This window comes from Hibiscus syriacus, unplaced genomic scaffold (genome assembly GCF_006381635.1).
Source record: "Hibiscus syriacus cultivar Baekdansim isolate YM2019G1 unplaced genomic scaffold, ASM638163v2 tig00013386_pilon, whole genome shotgun sequence".
In the NCBI taxonomy this organism is placed as follows: Eukaryota; Viridiplantae; Streptophyta; class Magnoliopsida; order Malvales; family Malvaceae; genus Hibiscus; species Hibiscus syriacus.
In genome coordinates this window covers 559850-580545 of record NW_024062302.1, presented here as the reverse complement: position 1 = coordinate 580545, position 20696 = coordinate 559850, and the positions used below count along the sequence as shown (strand labels likewise).

General features: G+C 36.3%; 2 protein-coding genes across 2 annotated transcripts; both read right to left on the bottom strand.

Moving 5' to 3' along the window:
- Positions 1 to 5: 5 nt before the first annotated feature.
- On the bottom strand, positions 6 to 6164 carry LOC120206156 (membrane-anchored ubiquitin-fold protein 3-like). The gene is made up of 3 exons (XM_039205883.1): positions 5978 to 6164; positions 622 to 792; positions 6 to 370 (listed from the first exon to the last, which is right to left on the bottom strand). Exons 1-3 carry the CDS (start codon positions 6162 to 6164, stop codon positions 315 to 317), a joined length of 414 nt encoding a protein of 137 aa, XP_039061814.1. The 3' UTR covers positions 6 to 314.
- A 4018-nt stretch (positions 6165 to 10182) lies between these two features.
- On the bottom strand, positions 10183 to 10891 carry LOC120206173 (glutaredoxin-C13-like). Its single transcript, XM_039205895.1, has one exon. The coding sequence runs from the start codon at positions 10681 to 10683 to the stop codon at positions 10375 to 10377; it is 309 nt and encodes a 102-aa protein (XP_039061826.1). The 5' UTR covers positions 10684 to 10891; the 3' UTR covers positions 10183 to 10374.
- Positions 10892 to 20696: the final 9805 nt, after the last annotated feature.

Sequence of the window (20696 nt, the reverse complement as noted above, 5' to 3'; positions counted from 1 at the left end):
TAGTTATATCATTCATGTGCAAAGCATTGTTAATTTGCCCAAATTAACATTATCTCTTTTCCAAATAGATTTCATTAGCCTCTATGGGGCAAACGTAGCTTACACAAAATTTGATTTTCAGATAGCCTAATTTTACCGCTAGGAGGATGGTTACAGAGAAACAGTGTACCTGAGTTCTATGGTTGAAGGCAGCCAATATTCAGATGAACTCCATTTCCACAAGCAAATCAGACAGAGACAAACTAGAGGTATAAGCGTGAAAAGCTAGATCATTTTCAGCTAGCAAGTTGAAAACTATAGAGGATGTTTATGGATTAAAGAATAATACATCCGCATGCATTCAGCTTCGGCAACTCCTCTTTGTTATTTGCTGCAGTGCACCAAAAAACAAGGACAATAGACCAGAAGAGAATAAGGGAGACAAAGCTATAAACTCATTCACCTCTTTAGTTAAGAAACTCCAGTGACTGAGTGTTTTCACTTTTCTCTAAAGATTACATATTAAATTGGGGGGGGGGGTTGTCCAAAGGTTTATATGAATTCAACAAGGATCTATATAAGATCTTGTGCGTGATGAAAATAAAGAAATGTTGTGCTTTCAAGAAAGAGAACTTGACGAACCTGTCTTGCGTTTTGATTTAGCAGGCTGCGCTAGCACGTGCATGGTGATAACATCATCGGGAAAGTCACCAACTTTTTTTGTGCAACAAGCGAGGGTTTTGTTGTTTCTCAGAACTTTACCAGCATGTATGAGTTTCAAATCGTTTATCGACTCTGGTGTCACCTTATTGCCTAATACACGAGGGTCGAGGGGAGGAGGATCATCCATGATATTTTAAGTTAAATTCCATTCAGAACTTTCACAAATTAACTTCCCATATACATGTATTTCATACATTTACATACATAAACACTGGCTAGACAAATACACATGTTCCTTGTTGAAATTCTAGATGGCTGCCATTCTAGATGGCAGCCGGTTGAATTCAAAAATAGGGGCTGTTGTGTTTTGTTGAATTTGGGCAAGGGTAAATCACACATTTAGTCATTGTACTTTAGGGTATTTTCAAAGATTAGTCCCTAAGTTTCAACTATAAATACCCTAGCTCATTTAGCTTCAAAATCATCCCAAAATCTTCCAGTTCTCTCTCAAGTGTGTTTTGTAAACACTTGTAATTTTTCTCTTCAGTAAAAGATCTGCAGCAGTCCGGAGACGTAAGCACAATTGGCTGAACTCCGTTATCAATTTTTCGGGTATTATTTTCCGCTTTTATTTCGTATTCTCACTAATCTGGCTATAGGGAAATTACTTGTTCTCGTTATATTTCCTAACAACTGGTATCATGAGCTTTTGGTTGTGAATTTTGCCAATTTTCTGCGGGGTTACTATTCACGTGAATAGTGAATTTCGTGAATAGTGAAATTTTGTCGGCGATACGAATTTGTCGACGGAGGTGTTCAAATACACGGCGGTTCGCAGAAATTGTCAAAAACGATTCAAAGAAACCAGATTCGAGTGGGAGCGATGGCTGCAGACGAAGGGAAGGTGAAAATTGAAAAGTTCGATGGTGCGGACTTTGGCTTTTGGAAGATGCAGATCGAAGATTTTCTGTACCAGAAAAATCTATATCAACCCCTCTCAGGAAAGCAACCAGAGGGCATGAAGGATGAAGATTGGGTTCTTCTCGACAGACAAGCCCTCGGAGTTATCCGACTGACGTTATCCCGCAATGTTGCTTTCAACATAGCAAAGGAAAAGACCACGGCGGGTCTTATGGCGGCTCTCTCCAGTATGTATGAGAAGCCATCGGCCTCAATCAAAGTTCATTTGATGAGGCGATTATTTAATTTGCGGATGACGGAAGGGGCATCGATGGCACAACACCTAAATGAACTCAACACAATCACAACCCAGTTGAGTTCAGTGGAAATTGAATTCGATGATGAAGTTCGAGCTTTAATTCTCTTATCATCTTTACCAGACAGTTGGAATGCTACTGTTACAGCAGTCAGCAGTTCGTCGGGAAACGGCAAATTAAAATTCGACGATGTTCGGGATCTGGTACTGAGCGAAGAAATTCGACGGAGAGAATCGGGTGAAGCATCAACCTCCTCAGCCTTGCACACGGAGTCCAGAGGGAGAACTTCAGAAAGGAATTCAAATCGTGGCAGATCGAAATCCAGAAGGGGAAAATCAAGAACAGGAAATAAAGATTTTACCTGTTATAATTGCGGCAAGAAGGGTCACTTTAAAAGAGACTGTCGAGCACTGAAGAAAGATACCAGCGCACAAGGATCTGCCAACATGACAGAGGAGACAGGTGATGCCATGATTCTAAGCGTCAACAGTCCGATTGAATCATGGATCTTGGATTCAGGGGCATCTTTCCACTCCACGTCATGCCAAGAAATCATGGAGAACTATGTCAGTGGTGATTTTGGAAAGGTTCATCTTGCTGATGATGAAACCTTGAAGATCGTCGGAAAAGGAGACATCCGACTAAAGCTGCCAAACCAGACCACCTGGAAGCTGACAGGAGTGAGACATATTCCTGGTCTCAAAAGAAATTTGATTTCTGTAGGACAGCTTGATGGAGAAGGATACAGTACAACCTTTTCAGGCTGTGAATGGAAGATTACCAAAGGAGCACTCGTCATTGCTCGTGGTAAGAAGACTGGTACTCTCTATGTAACCTCAAATTTAGAGAATATCATTGCAGTAGTAGATGCTGATGGAAAATCAAACCTATGGCACCAAAGGCTTGGCCATATGAGCGAGAAAGGAATGAAGATACTTCTGTCAAAAGGGAAGTTGCCGGATCTAAAGAATGTAGATGTCGGACTATGCGAGGATTGCATCTTTGGCAAACAAAAGAAAGTCAGTTTTGCAAAGATTGGCAAGACACCCAAGGCAGAAAGGTTAGAATTGGTTCATACTGATGTATGGGGACCATCCCAGTTCCATCTCTTGCAGGCTCACTATATTATGTCACCTTCATCGATGATTCAACAAGGAAGGTGTGGGTTTATTTTCTGAAGAAGAAATCAGAAGTCTTCGATATCTTCAGAAAATGGAAGGCCATGGTGGAAAATGAGACTGGTTTGAAAGTCAAGCGGTTAAGGTCTGACAATGGAGGAGAGTACAGAGACAGTAGATTCAGAGATTTCTGCGCAAACAATGGGATCAAGATGGAGACAACAGTTCCCAAGACACCGCAACATAATGGTGTAGCAGAGCGCATGAACAGAACTCTGAATGAACGTGCCAGAAGTATGAGGATACATGCCGGCTTGCCCAAATTTCTATGGGCTGAAGCAATCAACACTGCAGCTTACTTGATCAACCGTGGGCCCTCAGTTCCTTTGGATGGCAGAATACCAGAGGAAGTTTGGAGCAAGAAAGAAATAAACCTTTCACACTTAAGAGTGTTTGGTTGTATTTCTTATGTACACATAGACTCTGCTGAAAGAAGTAAGCTTGATGCTAAGTCCAACAAATGTGCCTTTGTTGGTTATGGCGGTGATGAGTTCGGTTACCGGTTTTGGGACTATGAAAATCGGAAGATCATCAGAAGCAGAGATGTCATTTTCAATGAGAATGTGATGTACAAAGACAGGTCAATTGTAGAATCAAGTAGTTCAAATACCAAAGCTGAAACAAAGGAATTTTCTGAGTTTGAGGAGATTCCTGGAAATGATGTTCAAATCAATCCTGGAGCAGTTCAAGAAGAACCAAGCACACCAGAACTGAGACGCTCCTCCAGAATTCCTAAACCAACCCAACGGTATTCTCCTTCTTTGCACTACTTGTTGCTAACTGACAATGGTGAACCAGAGTGCTATGATGAAGCAATGCAAGTGGAGGATTCAGTCAAGTGGGAGTCTTCCATGAAAGATGAGATGGACTCGCTTATGTCAAATCAGACATGGGAATTAGCTGAATTACCACAAGGCAAGAAAGCGCTCCATAACAAGTGGATTTACAGGATCAAATAAGAGCACGATGGGAGCAAACGCTACAAAGCAAGATTGGTAGTCAAAGGTTTTCATCAAAAAGAAGGTATTGACTACAATGAAATTTTCTCTCCAGTCGTAAAACTGTCTACAATCAGACTGGTGTTGAAAATTGTAGCTGCAGATAATTTACATCTTGAGCAGTTAGATGTAAAGACAGCTTTTCTTCATGGTGATTTGGAGGAAGAAATCTATATGAGGCAGCCAGAAGGCTTCATAGAGGCAGGCAAGAAAAACATGGTATGCAGGTTGAAGAAGAGCTTGTATGGTTTAAAACAAGCTCCTAGACAGTGGTACAAGAAGTTCGATAGTTTCATGGGTAGCAGTGGTTTTACCAGATGTCAAGCAGATCATTGTTGCTACATCAAGAGGTTCGACAATAGCTTCATTATTTTATTGTTGTACGTTGATGACATGCTCGTTGCAGGCTCAAACATGCAAGAGATCATAAACTTGAAGCAAAAATTATCGAAGCAATTTGCAATGAAAGATCTGGGCGCTGCAAAGCAGATTCTTGGGATGAGGATCAAGAGAGACACAAAGTCGGGGACTTTGATGTTATCACAGGCTGAGTACATCAACAAAGTACTCTCCAGATTCAACATGCAAGATTCTAAACCAGTAAGTACACCTTTAGGTGTTCATTTTAAACTCTCCAAAGAACAGTCACCAAAGACGGAGGAAGAACGTGCACACATGGTGAAGGTGCCATATGCCTCAGCAATTGGAAGTCTGATGTATGCCATGGTTTGTACCAGACCAGATATTGCTCAAGCAGTGGGAGCTGTTAGCAGGTACATGAATAATCCGGGCAAGGTACACTGGGAAGCAGTTAAATGGATCCTCAGATATCTACGGGGTACTACAAACAAAGAACTTTGTTTCAAAGGTGGAGATACGATACTGACAGGCTATGTAGATGCTGACTTAGCCGGAAATGTCGACATCAGAAGAAGCACTACAGGGTATGTTTATACTCTAGGAGGAACTGCAGTGAGTTGGGTTTCTCAACTACAGAAGATAGTTGCTCTCCACAACCGAAGCAGAATATGTCGCTGTTACGGAAGCCAGCAAGGAGATGGTTTGGCTCCAAAGTTTCTTGGAAGAGTTAGGCAAGAAACAAGAAAACAATGTCTTGTATTGCGACAGTCAAAGTGCTATCCATCTAGCGAAGAATCCATCTTTTCATTCCAGGACAAAGCATATACAATTGCGATATCATTTTATTCGGTCTCTTCTGGAAGATGGGATTTTGAAACTTGAAAAGATTAGTGGAGCTCAAAATCCGGCAGACATGTTGACAAAGACGGTGACAACGGACAAACTGAAGTTGTGTTCATCTTCAGTTGGCATGCTAGAATAAAAGACCAGAAATACTGCTGCATCGATCAAGGTGTGAAGACAGATTAAAATCAGTCTTCAAGTGGGAGATTGTTGAAATTCTAGATGGCTGCCATTCTAGATGGCAGCCGGTTGAATTCAAAAATAGGGGCTGTTGTGTTTTGTTGAATTTGGGCAAGGGTAAATCACACATTTAGTCATTGTACTTTAGGGTATTTTCAAAGATTAGTCCCTAAGTTTCAACTATAAATACCCTAGCTCATTTAGCTTCAAAATCATCCCAAAATCTTCCAGTTCTCTCTCAAGTGTGTTTTGTAAACACTTGTAATTTTTCTCTTCAGTAAAAGATCTGCAGCAGTCCGGAGACGTAAGCACAATTGGCTGAACTCCGTTATCAATTTTTCGGGTATTATTTTCCGCTTTTATTTCGTATTCTCACTAATCTGGCTATAGGGAAATTACTTGTTCTCGTTATATTTCCTAACATTCCTCAAATCAAAAAGATAGAAACAACATTAACAAACAAATCAAACAGATAAGCACCAAAGATCTTTAATCCAGTTACAGAGTTCAGGTAGGAGTAAAATCAGAGGAGGAAACAAGTAAAGAGATAGAATATAACCTTGGGGCCACTCAGCAACAATCTTTTCCTTGAGAGTTGAAACAGACATAGAGGGCTCGTAATTACCGCGTGCTATATCTTTCCTATCACACAAGCGGAATCTAAGCTCAATAAGCCCCTCTCCCTGGGCCACAGTAGAAGGTTTTGTTCTCCATTTCCTAGCTTGCAGGTCGAAGTGGAATGTCATAAAAAAATGATAGTTTTGTTGGAACTAATGGACAGAGTAATTATTATTTTATATAGGTGAAACAATAGCAATTACACACTCACTTAAAATTTGAACTGGAACATTCAGAGTTATACATTTTCAATCATATATGTGTTAAGCTAGACTACAAAAAATGAAGAACTTCAGAGTTCAGATTTCATTCTTTGAAGATTGTTTCAAATTTAGTGAGAAAAACGCATACATCAATTCAGATATATTTTAAACTAACCTCATATCCTCAGAGAAATTTGTCTAATAGCAATGCATATAAATCAACTTCCAGAACCTCGCCAACAAGAGAGATCGCCATATGATCTGATAACCGGTAAGGTTCCTCGTCAATATAGCTAACTCTCAACCAATGTTCCTTTAACAAAAATGCAGAACTCAACCTCAAGAACCGGTAGAATAATAACAACAAGAACTTAATATTCTAGTAAATATCTAATTAAGGCTCACGCAAAAGAATCTGAAAAGAAGCGTAATTAAATAAAATCTAATCTAGATTAATTTAGGTAAGATTTTCTGTTTCCCGTTCATTTTTTCTTACTTTTTTATGAATTTGAATACCTGATTTGGTACCCTCCATATACCGAAGCACAACATCATTTCCTGGATGATTATCTTGGATCGGCTGCCTACCAAAGAAAGATTATTTCGATTTGGCCTTGTTACCAATGATACCTGCACATTCTGCTCTGCAACAACAGAATCTCGGAACCATCTCTTTCTTGAATGTACGAAGACTGCTACCATTTGGAAATCATTACTACAGCTGTCTGGTATTAACATATCCTTTTCGACCTGGACTGATTTGTTGGAATGGGCATCCAATACCTGGAAAGGTAAATCACTTATCACTAGAGTATTGAAGCTCTCTTGGTGCACATTTAATTATATCATATGGAAGGAAAGAAATCGGAGGATCTTCAAAGGAAATTGCAGAACTGAAGAAGATATTATTAACACTATTAAGGAGATTGTTGGAGCTGTTCTAAGCAATAGAAATGTTAATAGATTAGATATGATTGATTCTGATCTTTGTGAACATTGGGGTATAAGTTAATTTTGTTGTAAATAGGATCCCCTTCTTGGTTTTGACTGTATTTTTGTAGCGGTTCGTTGCTATCTTGGGTAATAAATTTTAAATTATCCAACAAAAAAAATGATTTAGTGTGATTGTTTGGTTCTTGGAACAAGTTTATAAGATCTTCATTGAAGTTGCTTGTGGATTTTTATGGTTGCCTGATTAATTTGCAGATTGGTTAGGGATTGGTATATGATTTTGGGTGTAAATTTGGGGGTTAGGGTTTTTTTGCCTGATTAATTTTTATTTTATTAAATAGAAATCTTATTTGGCTGAGGTTTAATATTAAAATAAACCACGTCAACGAGCTGTTTGTGATATAACGGCGGAGTGACAAAAAAAGTTCAATGAGTAAATTGAAAATTTTGAAAGTATGGTGAATAAAATAGGAATTGCATGAAAGTTCAATTATCAAATTTGTAATTTACCCATTAAAAAGAAGTATAAATGGTAGAAGAAGAATAATTAGAAGTATAATTGTATAAAGAAACACTGAAGAATAGATAAAGATTATTGTTTTTTTTCATTGAAGAATAGATAAAGAAGTATAAATGATAGAAGTAGAAGAATAAGACGTATGATTTGGTTGAGTTAGAGTTTTTGCTCCGTCGTAGCTTTTCATGTCTCTTGTATAGCTTTGGACTTCATCTCTATAATGGACTCTGACATATATGCTCTCCCCTTAGAACTGAGAAGAAACATTAGAAAGAGAATAATATGCGCGCGATACATGTTGTAGACAAATAATTAGACATTTAACAATGCTTTTTACTCTTTAAGCATTATTAACAGTTGATTTGTATGTGTTTTGATCTTTGAGGTTAAAGATTTGGTAGTGGTTAAATTTCAAAAACAGTGGGGGCATAAGCATATATATATATATATGATTAAGACCGACTAGAAATGTAATCAAAGACAGCATATTCCATCCCCGACAGCATATTCCATCCCCCTCCCCACGACGGATATCAAATAATGTAACATTTGTAGCCCGTTAATAGTCACTCCAATACTATTCCGTTCATCATGTAAATTGTCTTTCCCCTAAGAAAAAACATGTCTAGTGCTAATTAAGATATGAGAACGTTAAATTCTTTTATTAATTTCAATCATAAAAAAATATTAGTCCATTTTATATTACTTTGTAATTAACCTATAACATTAAAAAAAATAAAAACGTTAACAATTTTTTTTATTAACTGCAACGGTTAAATTTATATTTTATCAAAAGTTTAAGAATCAATTTTGTATTTTATCTAAAGTTTAATAGCTAATTTGAAAAGTATCTCATTTTGTTAATGTATCATGCAGTGACGGATCTAGAAATTTAAGAATGGAAGTCCAAGATTTTAATTTTCTTTTCTAAAAAATAATGGGTATGCAAAATTTTTAATTTTTTCTTTTTCCCTTAACATATTAAGCTAAATTTATTCACTTTTCAAAAATAATGAGGATGCACTTAGCCCCTATGAGAGCTTAGTACATCCGCCACTGGTATCACGTCATCAAATGACCGATAATATAAGTGATCACAACATTACGTTTTTTTAAGTAAAAAACAAAAGACAAACAAAAACATTAAAAATATCATTTTAATAGTTTAGGAATGTTTATATTTTAAAATATTATCAATATTTGATGCATTCACATTGTATAATATTATGTATTGTTTATAAATAATCAAATGCCAATATATCACTAAAATGATTTTAACTTTAAAACTTTATAATTTAAATTGAATTTTAACATCACCAAATCCAAAGTCCAATCCATACAATTTGTTTACGTGACGGCCAGTTGTTCACTATTGCATAACCAAAGGGTAATATAAAGACATGGAATGTAATGCCTTTCTTTGCCCTAGATCAAAGTGGAAGAACCAAAAGTAACATTCAACCGAGAACCAAAAGAATCGATGTCAGGCTTTTCAACTCTCCAATAGGATGCGCATATATTGCAAGATTATATTTGATCACGAGGAATTTTAGCCATTATCACTTTACCACACATTTGAGAGACCTCGTAGTCGTGGACCATTAATTCAAAGATGCCCGACACATTATTTTTATCATCGATAGAAAAATATTAATTTTATAGTAAAGACGAAAAAGAGTATTTTACAATTTATAAACGACGACGTTGAACATTCTATTTGATATGTCTTTAAAAAAGGAATGACCATTTAATTGTATAATTTCATGTCGTACATCTCAGTTTATGAGGTAGGCATAATTAACAACCGTGACGATTGCCGGTAACAAGGCATCATAAAATTGAGTGAAAAAGAATTTCATACTTTGTGTTATGGAATTCGGGTTAATTTTCACCAATAACAGATTCACCTTCGAAACTATTATCTAGTGACTAGTGTGAAAACGATTGTACTAAAAATCACCCTAAGGTATATTCCCAGGAAAGAGGAGAGGTCACAATGGTCCCTCTTAAAACCCACTTTCCTTAGACAGAACTACCAATACAAGTAATTTTAATAGGACAATAATTAACAACAACTATACCCGACAATAGCTATTAAATAGAGATAAAAGAGAACACCAAAATATTTCACTAATAGAGGAAATATTACAAAGAGAGAAAGAATACAAATAGCCTTTAATATAGAAGAAGGTTTATATTTGTGGGATGATTAACTAAGAAGGAGGATGGCTTTATTTATAACAAAAGAATTTTCCCTCCTCCTTATACACAACCAATGTGGGACTTTGTCAAAAACCAACACTTTGAAGAGGCGGAGAATATTAATTACACATTGAAAAAAATAAATAAATCCTAAAGTTTATAAATAGTGGTTACATTATACAAACTATCAAACGTCTTTTCCAAAAAGAGAATAATAAGCCGCACAAACAAATTGTTTATATTTAATGACAAGAATGAAATAATTGCAAAAGATTATATAAAGTTGACTTCATTAATTTAAGAATAGAAACATATTACAAGCTAATCGAAAGCTATACGTACAAATCACATGAGAGACATTTAAAACTACACAATACACATTGCCGCTCCTCAAAGTGAGCACTTTGATTAATTTGAGCCAATTTTATTCACTTTTTCCCCTTCTAGTGTGAGAATCACAGGTCCTTAATTTAACATAGAGTGATATGGCTTGAGCAAAGGTATTAGTCCTCCACCTAGATGGAGGGACATGACTTCTTGGGTGGAACCAAGCAGCTTTCCACCGATGAAGACGGCCGGAACCGAGGGGCTACACCCCAAACTCAAGAGCGCCCTCTCCATTTCCCTCCCTTCGGGGTCTTCGTCGAGCTCATGGACCGTCGGGGTCACCCAAATCTCTTGGAATAGAATCTTGACCGCGTAGCACAGGCAACATGAGCTCTTGCTGAATAGCACTAACCCATTCTCTGAAGCCAACCTCATCACCTTGTCCATGTCAAAAAATCCTGGTAATTCAAAATGTTTGCTTAAAGAAAGTGTTTTTAGTTCGAGATTAAGGACTGTCGGACCGATTTCAAAAGTGCGGTGGATCCAATGGTGGTGGGAGGAGGTTGGACTAATGAGGAGGTGAAGTGGGGGAAAGAGATAAAAAGGTTCAAAGCTTGAGGTTGCTGGAAATTTAAGCTCCCATGGTAGAGTATTTATAGGGACATCGTAAAGTAGACTCCATATTTTGAACAAAAGAACATTCAAAAGAAAATATCAAATAATTTTAACAACAGAAGCTGTTCAAGTGTACATAAATTTGCCATTATTTCATAATACTTTCTCGTTTATTTCAATGAAGATGCAACAAAAGTAAAAATTTGTGAGGCTGGCTGGTCAATTTACATCAGATTCTCGCAATCGTCTCCTTTTTGAATCCCTTGTGCAGAAAGATAACCAAGGAGATCGCGAATGTGATGCATTTGCGCCCACTAACTTGTATGATTCTTCCCACATGTGAGCTCGCATGAATTTAGGCTCACTTTCACTTCATGCATGATATATATAGAGAGCCATCATGTGTGCGAGTGAGCCTAGCACACACGTGTGCAATGAAAACAGCTCCTCACTATTGATGTGGGACAGGATTCTCCATCCTTATTGCCATCAAATTTAGTTATATGAAACACCACAAATCGTTAAAGTGTTCTAATTAACACCTCACTTAATAATATAGTTTCTTAGAAATGTTATTGTCTGTTCTTGTGTTTTGAGACCTCTTGACTACACATGTTTACAGTGGCGGTTCTCCCATCAAAAACTACCATCACCCGTTTTACCTTCACATGTCTACTTTAACGTTGAAAATGTCCATAAATCTCAAAATGTGAAAAGCGGGAATGTGAGGATGGGCCACGAACCAAAGAAATAATTCCATCATTCTCTCACTTTGTGTTGGGAAATAAACCAAGTACAAGTAATTTCCCTATAACCAGATTAGTGAGAATGCAAAAAAAAAAGCGGAAAAATAATACCCGAAATTGATAACGGAGTTCAGCCAATTGTGCTTACGTCTCCGGACTGCTGCAGATCTTTTACTAAGAGAGAAAATTTATAGGTGTTTACAAAACACTCACTACTCACAAGAAAACTCTCTAGTATTGGGAGAAAGAAATTATTTTTGGGATGATTTTGAAGCTAAATGAGCTAGGGTATTTATAGTTGAAACTTAAGGACTTAATCTTGTAAATAACCTAAAACCTAGGGATTAATTGTGATTATCTCATTATCATTTTTCAACAAACATCTACCAAACTTTGAAAAACTATTTTTCAAAGAAACATTTACCAAACTTTGAAAACCATTTTCAAAGAAACATTTACCAAACTTTGAAAACCATTTTCAAAGAAACATTTACCAAACTTTGAAAACCATTTTTTCAAAGTTGGTTACCAAACTTGAAAACCATTTTAATACTTTCAACAATCTCCCACTTGAAGACTGACTTTAATCTGTCTTCACACCTCGATCAATGTAACAGCTTTTCTAGTCTTGTTACTCTAGCATGCCAACTGAAGTTGAACACAACTTCAGTTTGTCTGTAGTCACCGTCTTTGTCAACATATCTGCCGGATTTTGAGCTCCACTGATCTTTTCAAGTTTCAAAATCTCATCTTCCAGAAGAGACCGGATAAAATGATATCGTAATTGTATGTGCTTTGTCCTGGAATGAAAAGACGGATTATTTGCTAGATGTATAACACTTTGGTTGTCGCAATACAAGACATTGTTTTCTTGTTTCTTACCTAACTCTTCCAAGAAACTTTGGAGCCAAACCATCTCCTTGCTAGCTTCCGTAACAGCGACATATTCTGCTTCAGTTGTGGAGAGAGCAACTATCTTCTGTAGTTGAGAAACCCAACTCACTGCGGTTTCTCCTAGAGTATAGACATACCCTGTAGTGCTCCTTCTGATGTTAACATTTTTGGCTAAGTCAGCATCTACATAGTCTGTCAGTATCGTATCTCCACTTTTGAAACAAAGTACTTTGTTTGTGGTACCCCGCAGATATCTGAGGATCCATTTGACTGCTTCCCAGTGTACCTTGCCCGGATTATTCATGTACCTGCTAACAGCTCCCACTGCTTGAGCAATATCTGGTCTGGTACAAACCATGGCATACATCAGACTTCCAATCGCTGAGGCGTACGACACCTTCACCATGTGTGCACGTTCTTCCTCCGTCTTTGGTGACTGTTCTTTGGAGAGTCTGAAATGAACACCTAAAGGTGTACTTACTGGTTTAGCATCTTGCATGTTGAACCTGGAGAGTACTTTGTTGATGTACTCAGCCTGTGATAATATCAAAGTCCCTGACTTTGTGTCTCTCTTGATCCTCATCCCAAGAATCTGCTTTGCAGCGCCCAGATCCTTCATAGCAAACTGCTTTGACAATTTTTACTTCAAGTTTATAATCTCTTGCATGTCTGAGCCTGCAACGAGCATGTCATCAACGTACAACAATAAAATAATGAAGCTATTGTCGAACCTCTTGATGTAGCAACAATGATCTGCTTGGCATCTGGTAAAACCACTGCTACTCATGAAACTATCGAACTTCTTGTACCACTGTCTAGGAGCTTGTTTTAAACCATACAAGCTCTTCTTCAACCTGCATACCAGGTTTTTCTTGTCTGCCTCTATGAAGCCTTCTGGCTGTCTCATATAGATTTCTTCCTCCAAATCACCATGAAGGAAAGCTGCCTTTACATCTAACTGCTCATGATGTAAATTCTCTGCAGCTACAATTTTCAACACCAGTCTGATTGTAGACAGTTTCACGACTGGAGAGAAAATTTCATTGTAGTAAATACCTTCTTTTTGCTGAAAACCTTTGACAACCAATCTCGCTTTGTAGTGTTTGCTCCCATCGTGCTCTTCTTTGATCCTGTAAATCCACTTGCTGTGAAGCGCTTTCTTGCCTGGTGGTAATTCAGCTAATTCCCACGTCTGATTTGACAAAAGCGAGTCCATCTCATCTTTCATGGAAGACTCCCACTTGACTGAATCCTCCACTTGCATTGCTACATCATAGCACTCTGGTTCACCATTGTCAGTCAGCAACAAGTAGTGCAAAGAAGGAGAATACCGTTGGGTTGGTTTAGGAATTCTGGAGGAGCGTCTTAGTTCCGGTGTGCCTGGTTCTTCTTGAACTGCTTCAGGACTGATCTGAACATCATTTCCAGAAATCTCCTCAAACTCAGTAAATTCCTTTGTTTCAGCTTTGGTAATGGAGCTGCTTTATTCTACAGTTTACCTGTCTTTGTACATCACATTCTCATTGAAAATGACATCTCTGCTTCTAATGATCTTTCGATTTTCATAGTCCCAAAACCGGTAACCGAACTCATCACCGCCGTAACCAACAAAGGCACATTTGTTGGACTTAGCATCAAGTTTACTTCTTTCAGCAGAGTGTATGTGTACATAAGAAATACAACCAAACACTCTTAAGTGTGAAAGGTTTATTTCTTTCTTGCTCCAAACTTCCTCTGGTATTCTGCCATCAAAAGGAACTGAGGGCCCAAGGTTGATCATCTAAGCTGCAGTGTTAATAGCTTCAGCCCATAGAAATTTGGGCAATCCGGCATGTATCATCATGCTTCTGGCACGTTCATTCAGAGTTCTGTTCATGCGCTCTGCTACGCCATTCTGCTGCGGTGTCATGGGAACTGTTGTCTCCATCTTGATCCCCTTGTTTGCGCAAAAATATCTGAATCTCCTATTTATGTACTCTCCTCCATTGTCAGACCTCAACTGCTTGACTTTCATACCATTCTCATTTTCCACCATGGCCTTCCATTTTCTGAAGGTATCAAAGACTTCTGATTTTTTCTTCAGAAAATAAACCCACACCTTCCTTGTAGAATCATCGATTAAGGTGACATAATATAATGAGCCTGCAAGAGATGGATCTGGAGATGGTCCCCATACATCAGTATGAACTAACTCTAACTTTTCAGCCTTGGGTGTCTTACCAATCTTTGCAAAGATGACTTTCTTTTGTTTGCCAAAGATGCAATCCTCGCATAGTCCGACATCTACATTCTTTAGATCCGGCAGCTTCCCCTTTGACAAAAGTGTCTTCATCCCTTTCTCGTTCATATGGCCAAGCCTTTGGTGCCATAGGTTTGATTTTCCATCAGCATCTGCTACTGCAATGATATTCTCTAAATTTGAGGTTACATAGAGACTACCAGTCTTCTTACCACGAGCAATGACGAGTGCTCCTTTGGTAATCTTCCATTCACAACTTGAAAAGGTTGTACTGTATCCTTCTCCATCAAGCTGTCTGTAACATCCGCAATACCGGGTTAGTGACCAAATTGTAAAGTTTCAGAATTTGGTGACTAAAGTAGAAGAATGAAAGAATTCAATGATTATTTGAATATATATTGAAGGTTATTTGGTAATTATTAAAGGAAATTAAGGGTATTATGGTCATTTGACCAGAAAGATTTTTATAATTTTTTTTAAGGGTAATAAGCACGTATGAAGAAGAGTCCAGAGCATTCTTCAGTCTTCTTCTTCCTCCTCTCCACCGTGAAGCTTGGTATAAGGTAAGTGAGTCTTTAGTTGGTTAATTCTTTCGTTTTAAAGCTTGTTTTGATTCTTGGGATATTAAGAAAGATTAAGGAAAGCTTTAGGGGGCTTAAACCTCAAAGATTAACAAGTTATGAGAAATTAAGAAAAATGAGTTTTTAAGTGAATTTTTGATATGGAAGGAGTTAATAGATTGTGAAGTTGAATTTGACTTGTCAAGGATTAAATTAAGAGGTAGGAAGTGTTAGAATTGGAATTAGAGCACATTGGAAATTTGGTATGATTTTTGAATCTTATATGGAAGATAGAATTTTGAGGTTTAAGATGAAATAAATGAATATAGATTGGTTTAAGTATGTGTACTAGAGTTAAGGATGAAAAGGGGATGATATATGAAGTGTTTGAGAGGAAATGAAGTAATTTTCGGGTTGAAAATATGATTTCTGGGCAAGGGGAATCGGTACCCATTCAAGGGGAACCGATACCCCTTCAAACGAACAAGAATTTCCAGTATGTCATAGGGGAACCGATACCCCCATGGGGGGGAACCGATTCCCCCTAAAGGAAAATTGGGGATATGGATTTAATAAGTTCGTTTAAATTGATAGTATCCAATTACAAGGTGTAGGTATCTAATGATGGTCTCGAAATGTACATTTATGTAGATTCTACGCATAAAGAAATTCCGGAACGTTTGACAAGTAAGATCGATCAAGGGAAAGATAAGAGATTGGAATTGGCTAGTGAGGCCAGGTGAGTGCATATTAGTTAGTTGATGGTGCTAAATGGAAACAAGACTTGCGACAAGTCTATTTCCTATGTTAGAATGCATGAATATATGATTATACGTATATGAATGACATGAATTGTATGTATGCATGAATATATGTGTTGACATGCTTTTGAATGTAATGTTATGAGAAGTATGTGCTATATAAGGTATATATATATACATATGTGAAACTGAACTATGTGACTGCATGAGAAAGATATGAGCCATATGACATGATATAGGTGAACATGAGAAAGCAAAGTATGAGATATAAACTATGTGATCATAGTAAAATATAATTATATTTTTATATGATAAGTGAAATAAACTGGATAATATTGATCTATAGGATGAAGTGAAAATAGTACACCAACTAGGGGATTTGAACATAAATGATAAGATGAACGTATAAGATAAGCTAGATGGGAAAGATTCATAGGTTTAAATAAAACTATAACACATGGGTTGAATGATAGAAATTTGTGAAGTTATATGAGAAGATTATAAGAGCTATAAGAAATTGAATTAAGTAACAGATTAGATTATATATAGAAATAATAGAAGTGAGATATGTTTATAAGTCTGCCCTAGATGAATACGAAATATAAGAGTGCTATATGATTTATATTAGGATAATCTTGAGGATATATATATAGATAGATATGAAATGAAATGAAATGAGTTATATGAATACCCAATTATGTGATGAAATGGTGAATTACCTGAACATGTGAATATATATGTTTAAGAGAAGGCATACGATTAAGATATAAGCAATGTGACTATAAGTATATGTGCTTTAAGTGATATGACTTATAAGTATTTCTATTATAATGTTACATGATATGTTATGTATGTTAAAGGAATTATGTGATGGTATAAGAATTGATAGGAAATATATATAAAACAAGTATATGATACGAGACAAAACTTATGACTATAAGCTACGTGAAAGTGTTCTAGGTGTTTCGATATATTATATGAAGTATATGATCTTATGTGAACAAGATATGATAAGTATGTTTATATGAATAAAGGTGATTGGGTGAGAAATGATAGAAATTATATGAAAACATGACATATGTGACATGTGAATTATATGGAAATGATCTACGGGTAAGTGAACTACGTGACTATGTGATCATATGAAAAGAAGCTATGTGATACGTGATATGTGAAAGTGAATTACAAGTTTATGTGTATATTTGAAATGAAATAAATGATAACGCCCATGTTATGTGTCATGAGAGCTAGGGGTATAATTGGCATGCCAAGAGTCGAGGGTTTATTCGGTTCTTTAGGACATATGTATATCCTTTGGAACCTGTGTGAAGTCTTGAAAGACACATACTTGATCCATAGTATATGTATATGATTCTTAAGAAATTCTACGTGGTCCTTATGGACATCATTCTACGGGCACTACGGTGCAATTCTACGGGCACTACGGTGCAATTCTACGGGCACTTCGGTGCAATTCTACGGGGCACTTCGGTGCATTTATACGAGTTGTGGTGACAGCATAGTGCACAACCTCTATAGACTTACATATCGATAGTTCTCACATATATACATGGGCTAATCCAGAGATATGAACAAATATAAGTTAGTGGTATGATAAATGCTATAGAAATTATATGATGTTGTGTGTATAGTGTTTGATTGAAAAAGTATGTGATTATATGATAACATGTGAATGATGAATTATGTGTATGTATGAATTTACTGCGATTAATCTGATATGATTCTATACGATATGAAAAATGCCTGGAATTGCTATAACATGATAGAACAGAACATGCATGTATCAATATATGTTTTAAAGTGCATTATAAGTGGTTATGCCTCACTAAGTCTTCGACTTAGCGTGTGATTGTTTCACACGTAGGTTTCGAGAAGAGTAAGGAGTGATGCGGAGCAAGACAGGTCAGTTTTCCTTACCAAAAGATCAGATCAGAAATATTTGATAAAGTATGTTTTTGGTTATGTATAAAGTGTTGGCATGTAATAAGTCATTAAGTACGAGCACTCTGATAAAGTCTGTATTTTGTTTTAAATAAAGTTTTAAATTTCCCGGGATTTTTCTTAAGAGTCAAGGTTTGAAAAGTCAATGTGACACTTCGGACTCGTATCAGGGTCGGATACGGGTTGGGGGTGTTACATTTAATGGTATCAGAGCCAGGTTTAGCCGATTCTCGGCATAAACCGAAGTCCAAAAGGTCATAAAAGGTGTACATGCCAACATAGATTGAAAAATTTCTGATCTGATAGTGTAAGGAATACGTTGTCTTGCTAATAAAATAAGAATAGTTTAATACAGTAGAAATCCGATCGTGATAATTTCGAAGTAAGTGAAAGGTGATATTCCTGATGGTGATAGCTATTCACTTGCCCTGGCCAGGCAGGATGAAGAGCGGACACCTGAGGAAATGCCTAGTAAGATCAAAAGTTGATTTCAGAAAGCTGAAATCATATCTGAATGATGATAGAAAATTTTCATCGGTTGGAATCGGAAAAATGATGTAGAGTAGTTTTGCTATTATGTGAATAAGATAGAATATGGTGAACGGGTGTCACCATAAGAATGTTAAAAAGATCTAAAGACGTGATGATTACGTATAGAAGAACTCAAGGATAAGTGCATCAGTGACAAGCGTATAAGAGGTATATGTCAGAGCTTATGAGTTTGGAACGAAGTGATAATATTGCGCATAAACAAGAGTATGTTTATGATAAGGGTTTGCGGTTAAGATGGAAAGAGTTAGCATTGGCTAACTAGAGTATGCGATAAAAATGTACTGGAATTATAAGATTATAAGATATTGTCTGGATATGATAACCAGATCTGCAATGGATCTGGATACAGTTGCATATTTGGATCATAATAATGAGGTATAGTAAAGGAAAAGGAAGTAAGAATTGGTATCTTTAAATAAACTGAGGATTGATAAGAAGAGTTTGAGAATATGTATATCGATGATCAGATTATAAGACACAGGAAGTCAGAATGTTGAGTTTGAGCAAAAGAAATTTCAGGATGTATGAGAATAGAGGTGAAATTGATAAGTTGAGTAAGTGAATTTTTAAGATAATTTCGATTTGACAGGATGTATGTGTTTGGTTGATTAGGGTTTGTACCCTAGATTGAACATATATTATTGACTAGCTGTCAGAGTAAAAGGGATAGAATAATAGGATTGAAGGAAAAGATAAAGTTGAGTTAATTGATTATGATGTGAATTTGAATATGGTTGTATATTCTGAGCAGATAGCTATGATGTAGAAACTGAGATAAGTGTTTGCATGGAATCTTCAGGAAGAAAAATACAAGTATAAGAATGATAAAGAATGAAGTTATGTATAAGAAATGGGTTATTAAAGTAATGAGGATGCAATGAAGATTGGTACATAAAGATGAGTATAAGTAATAAGACAAGAGTATGTGAACATGAAAGGAATATATGATTAATGTATAAGGAATAAGGAATAAAGAAATGAAAGGGATTGATTTAAAGGATCATATACGATAAATATGGAAGTACAGAGGACAATTTTTGATATGGAAATAAGACCAGTGTGCAAGGTGATGTGAAAATATTGTTTGACTCCTTAAAGTATATGTTTAATCACATTGAAGAAAATTTAAAGTTGAGTTTTGGTCAAATGATGACGAAATACAAGTTTGGTATGGTTATAAGGTAATTAAAGATTGATAAAGAATTTGATTGATTAAGGATTTTGAGTGATAAGAACTGATGCTATTGGTTATAGGATAAGTAACATGATAAGGATGTATAAAGGAAAAAGGTAGTTGAAGAACTAAGAGAAAGAAGGATTAAGTAAAGAAGTAACATAAGAACATTAGAAGATATGTTCTTACTAAGTTGTTTAGTGAAAAATTCGAGGACGAATTTTTTTAAAAGGAGGGGAGATTTGTAACATCCGCAATACCGGGTTAGTGACCAAATTGTAAAGTTTCAGAATTTGGTGACTAAAGTAGAAGAATGAAAGAATTCAATGATTATTTGAATATATATTGAAGGTTATTTGGTAATTATTAAAGGAAATTAAGGGTATTATGGTCATTTGACCAGAAAGATTTTTATAATTTTTTTTAAGGGTAATAAGCACGTATGAAGAAGAGTCCAGAGCATTCTTCAGTCTTCTTCTTCCTCCTCTCCACCGTGAAGCTTGGTATAAGGTAAGTGAGTCTTTAGTTGGTTAATTCTTTCGTTTTAAAGCTTGTTTTGATTCTTGGGATATTAAGAAAGATTAAGGAAAGCTTTAGGGGGCTTAAACCTCAAAGATTAACAAGTTATGAGAAATTAAGAAAAATGAGTTTTTAAGTGAATTTTTGATATGGAAGGAGTTAATAGATTGTGAAGTTGAATTTGACTTGTCAAGGATTAAATTAAGAGGTAGGAAGTGTTAGAATTGGAATTAGAGCACATTGGAAATTTGGTATGATTTTTGAATCTTATATGGAAGATAGAATTTTGAGGTTTAAGATGAAATAAATGAATATAGATTGGTTTAAGTATGTGTACTAGAGTTAAGGATGAAAAGGGGATGATATATGAAGTGTTTGAGAGGAAATGAAGTAATTTTCGGGTTGAAAATATGATTTCTGGGCAAGGGGAATCGGTAC

Excerpts from the sequence above, each read along its gene's own strand:
- LOC120206156 (XM_039205883.1), bottom strand. The coding sequence starts at position 6,164 with ATGACATTCCACTTCGACCTGCAAGCTAGGAAATGGAGAACAAAACCT. Across the intron at positions 793-5,977 it reads TGTTGCTGAGTGGCCCCAAG|GCAATAAGGTGACACCAGAG; the intron begins GTTATATTCTAT and ends CTCGTGTATTAG. Across the intron at positions 371-621 it reads TAAATCAAAACGCAAGACAG|CAAATAACAAAGAGGAGTTG; the intron begins GTTCGTCAAGTT and ends GGTGCACTGCAG.
- LOC120206173 (XM_039205895.1), bottom strand. The coding sequence starts at position 10,683 with ATGGACAAGGTGATGAGGTTGGCTTCAGAGAATGGGTTAGTGCTATTC.